We start from the raw sequence: 4,478 nt of genomic DNA on the forward strand, positions 1-4,478 counted from the left end.
TGCAGCGAGGTGCACTGCAACTCCATTTACTCTGCATGCTACTCCGCAACCCAAGGCCCTGAGCTCAATGCCCAGGATGCCTGGGGACAGGGGGAGGATCTCAGTTGCTTCGGGGGAGACCCTTACCGCAAGCTTTTGGCTTCATTGCAGCTCGCTTATGTCCTTGAATAAGGCCGCGAAGCGCATATAACAGGTACCTTCGCATATATGAATTTTTTTTTAGGCGGTGGAGTTCGCGGCTCGCGCCTATCTCTCCTAACCATGCGGAGCTACCAAGGGTAACGGGAGCCCTCGACATTAGTCGAGGAACGCCTTGTGCTGCAGTAGAATCAAAATACTAAAACTAAGCTGCCGAAATCATGTGACGTCACTGCGAATCTCCAACAACCGTGAACGCAGCGGTATAAGGGCCGAAGTCTCTTGCGGAAGGGAGGGTCTCTGTCATACGATGAGCCGCATCTGACCGGAACTCCTGCTGCACATGCATTCATACCCTAACCTCCGTTTTGACGAACGAACTAACTCTACATGAAATCGTTAGAGTATTGCTGGACCATCAGTAGACAGACTGCACGCAAGGATAAATAACCCTGGCAACTTCAGTGAGACGACATTGCATCTCCTTATGCACACCGTATTCACAACCACACTACGGCAGCCGCCAAGCCCCATATTCATGGATAATAGAATCCTGCAAGCGTCTGATCGAGTTCGTGAAGCCCTAATTGGAGTATTGGCGCCAAGACGGAAGGCGGGAGCCGTCTTTAGTTGAAGAGGGTTGCTCATCCTGGCGAAGCGCCGCAGAAGCAATACAGCCAGGTAAGTATATAGGGCTGGAACTGGGAGGATGTCGAATGTAGTAATTGTGGAATAAGTAAAGGGAGAGTCTAGTCCAATTACGTCGTAACACAACGCATCGATGGCTGTCTCTGGGGCTAGAAAGGCCCGTTCGGCAACTGGCCTGGCTGAAAAACTGCTTATCTAGAAATTTTCAAGTATTCAAATTCATTCGTTTGAAATTTAATGGGTGTTCTGCGTGGGAAATGGGCTTACCGACTGTTGATAAATATACAAGATGCAGTACACCAGACTCAGTACAAGGTAGGTAATGCGTGTCGGCACTGACTTTCCTACACTCTGGCAGGAACCTGCTGGTAGACTGCACGCGTAAAAGAGCTTCTGTAGGCAAGATCTATTTTGAATGTGCTTACTGGTTAGATGGTATAAGAATTCCCAGGACAAGCTTCATGCCACTCCATACCTATTCCAGTCTCCAGCGACCCGAGCAGCCCCAACAGAGTCTGTGTCTGAGGCCTTCTACAGCATAGCCCAGAACCATGTCAAACCCTGCTCAGCCATTTTATTATTATTAAGGGACTTCGCGCTGCTAGGCTGGGTGATTTCAAGCCGAGAACAGCGTACACTCCGGCACCGCGGGTTCGGGAGCCCCTGCAATTCTGCTGGGCTGATGCTGCACGCACAACCAACCACCCACCGTCTTGTGTGTAAATTTGGTTATGACAGGAAGCTGTAGAACCGGAGGAATTTTACGAGTTTCAGCTCTTCTTTCGAGTAACGCACAGTTGCAGTAGCTGTGATGCCACAATTTAATATCGATGCTCGTAGGCCGCCATGCCCCCTCCCACCCTTAAGGTTTTAAATGTGGCGGAGAAACCGTCAGTGGCAAAAGAAATAACGCGTTTACTCGGCGGCAATAATGTGCGCAGGGTGAGCTGCAGGTTTACCTGCACAAACTTGCTCAGCCACCAGCACAACGAGAGCGCAAGAAGAATAGGGCGGATTTAGTTTCATATTTGTGGGGCGACCCTTTTGGACCCATCAGTTTTTGATCTTCCTGTAGACTGTTTTGTCTTCTTCAGCTACAAAGCTCGAGCACGTTTAACGCGGTCACCTCCTTCCCCTGTATCCTTCAAGGCCAAGAATGCGAGATGATATTTACCTCTGTCCGAGGGCAAGCGTTTATCAGTGTTCTTCACAACCCGAGACTATTTAGACGCAGAACGCACTCTGACTCTGTCGCGCCTCCCAACTGTCAGATGAAAAGCATACCCGTTGTGAAATTAGAGCGTTCTGCGGAACTGAGCAAACGAAGGGCTGTGCTTTCCGCCGCAGGCATCTCATGTCCCTCGATTTCCCTGCACCCTTCTCATCTTGGAACGCTGTTTTTCCTGAAGCGCTTTTTACAGGTGAGTGAAATTCTGCCCTTTTGATCCATAACCTCGGCGTTTTAACCAGTTTTTGATGGGGCGATGCGCATCATCCATTCACGCACATAACGGTGCTTCAGATTGTTCCCTCTCTGTTGAGATTCTACTGTTCTAGACACATAATCGTCTCTGCACAGGGGGCTTCAAACGAACGCCCTCTTCGTTTTTATTTCGTCCGGATTATTTGACTATTTTCCGATTGCGGCCTCGTTTTGTGTTCGAATGTCGTGCCGCAGCCCCTGTGCTAAAACGCGTCAGCGACTCCGCGAAAGACATCGTCGAAAATCTGAAGACGTATGCGAAGAAGTAAGCACATTTGTCAAACGGAAGAACGGGCTCCTTGCCCCAGCTTTGTGGATAGCAACCAGCTCGGAGTCCTCAGCAAAGGGATTTATCGAGAAAAAGAATGTCAGCCAAACATTTGTCGGGTTTTTGCGCAGGTGTCAGTGGCTCGTGTTGTGGCTCGACTGCGACCGAGAGGGAGAAAATATTGCTTTCGAGGTTAGACATTGGCGGCGATGAACTCGTACCGATAGTGTAGAAGGACCCCTTCATTGTCAATTTTCCACCTGTTGGCTACAATGTTCGTGGTTTACAGAGATTGCGACGTATTGTTGTAATGAGCCGTGCGCCTCACAGGTGTTACAAGTGTGCAGAGAAGCAAATCGGAACATTCAGTCGTTCCGCGCAATTTTTTCCGCCGTGACAAGTAGGCGAATCTCGATTCCCTTTCGACGCTTGCAGTGACTGGATTTGCACGCTGGCATGCGTTGCGTTCCAAAGTGCCATTCTGCACATATGTGATCCTTTCAGGGCAAGACATCGAAAGGGCGTGCCAGCGTCTGCAACAACCAAATGAAGCCCTTTCACAGGTATGGGATGAGGTAGTCCTATTCCTTCAGACAAGAATATTTAGCTCAGGACAAGTTTTTTCGGGAAGATGAGCCGTTTATGTATAGCTTGAATGACAGATGTTTTTATTGCCATTTCTACACTCCATGCACTGTGTGNCCTTCCGTGCCCCAGGTTCATGATCCACCGCCAACCTGTTTTACTTGCTTTCGACGCAGGCAGCAGATGCCCGGTCTGAAGTCGACTTGCGCATTGGTAAGGGAAAATGGTGTTTGGTTCCGTTCATTCCCTTCTGCACTTCGATCAGACTGACACATTAAGCGGACCGTTTGCTGGAGCGCTGCGCAGGCGCCGCCTTTACGCGATTTCTCACAAAGCGGTACCAGAATAAGTTGTCGCTCCAGAAGGGACTCATAAGGTAAGTGCATTGCTCCTGTTTTGCTTGACATGGGACAAACCTAACTCTGGATAACTCTAATGAGTAGGCTGTTACTGAAGACGTTCGCGCAGTAGGTTTTTCTAGCGAGAGAGTAAGCTCATTGGCGTTGTGCTTTCAACTGCAGCTATGGTCCCTGCCAGTTCCCCACCTTGGGTTTCGTTGTTGAACGGTAAGTAGATGCGCAACACTTCGGTCTCTGTTGCCTTCGCATTCCTGACTCTGCATTGGATTCGTCACAACAGCAAATCAGAAAATGGCTGTAAGACGATCCCAGCCCAAGCCCAGATCGCCTCACAGCTATACTTCCTTTGTGGCCTACAGATACCTGGAGGTCGAAAAGTTTGTCGCGGAAAAATTTTGGACTCTTCGAGTCACTGTTGACAGGTGGGCTCGACAGACTACCATCCAGCGTGGGATTAAGACTATTTTTGCTCGAAGTCGCTCCAGCAGCGTGTCTCAACTTATATGGTATGTGATTGTTGTCTTGAATCCACACACAGAGACGACGAGGAACGACCAGGTCACCGTCTCCTCGTCGACTTCCAGTGGGAGCGGCAGCGCCTTTTTGACCAGTAAGGCCTAGGAGCGAGGCTCAACACTCAGTGAAAAAGTATGCTCTACGATGAAAGCATCTAATTGCGTACACATCCACGCATACAAATTTCTAGCCGGTCTTCCATGCCATTTTTACTAAGTAGTTTCACCGCACCCAAGTGAATTTGCCCCTGCAGAGCCGTCGTAATCGCTTGTCTCGAGCTCTGCTGCGAGAAACCAGAAGCGCTCATCACTGCAGTCGAGTGCCGCGAAGTTACTAGACCCAGACCCGTCCCTCTGAGTGAGCCGTTCATAGGCAAACAGCCACCGTGTTGATGACTGCCGATTCTGTGTTCACGATATGGACAGAATGCGTAAACCAGCAACATCTTTTTCGTCCGCCTGGTTGGAATTTAGCTGTGCCG

General features: G+C 49.7%; 1 protein-coding gene across 1 annotated transcript; it reads left to right on the forward strand.

Moving 5' to 3' along the window:
* Positions 1-1,632: 1,632 nt before the first annotated feature.
* EMH_0068500 (DNA topoisomerase III alpha, putative) lies at positions 1,633-4,389 on the forward strand (the record flags this gene model as incomplete). Its single annotated transcript, XM_038022621.1, has 12 exons — positions 1,633-1,676; positions 2,134-2,207; positions 2,465-2,534; positions 2,669-2,729; positions 2,868-2,937; positions 3,042-3,100; positions 3,299-3,335; positions 3,429-3,498; positions 3,644-3,688; positions 3,841-3,903; positions 4,020-4,091; positions 4,251-4,389. The coding sequence occupies 12 exons, from the start codon at positions 1,633-1,635 to the stop codon at positions 4,387-4,389; spliced, it is 804 nt and encodes a 267-aa protein (XP_037878475.1).
* Between the last annotated feature and the right edge of the window lie 89 nt (positions 4,390-4,478).

The sequence above is a fragment of the Eimeria mitis genome, genomic scaffold, assembly GCF_000499745.2.
Source record: "Eimeria mitis Houghton genomic scaffold, Emh_scaff3687, whole genome shotgun sequence".
Lineage (NCBI taxonomy): Eukaryota > Apicomplexa > Conoidasida > Eucoccidiorida > Eimeriidae > Eimeria > Eimeria mitis.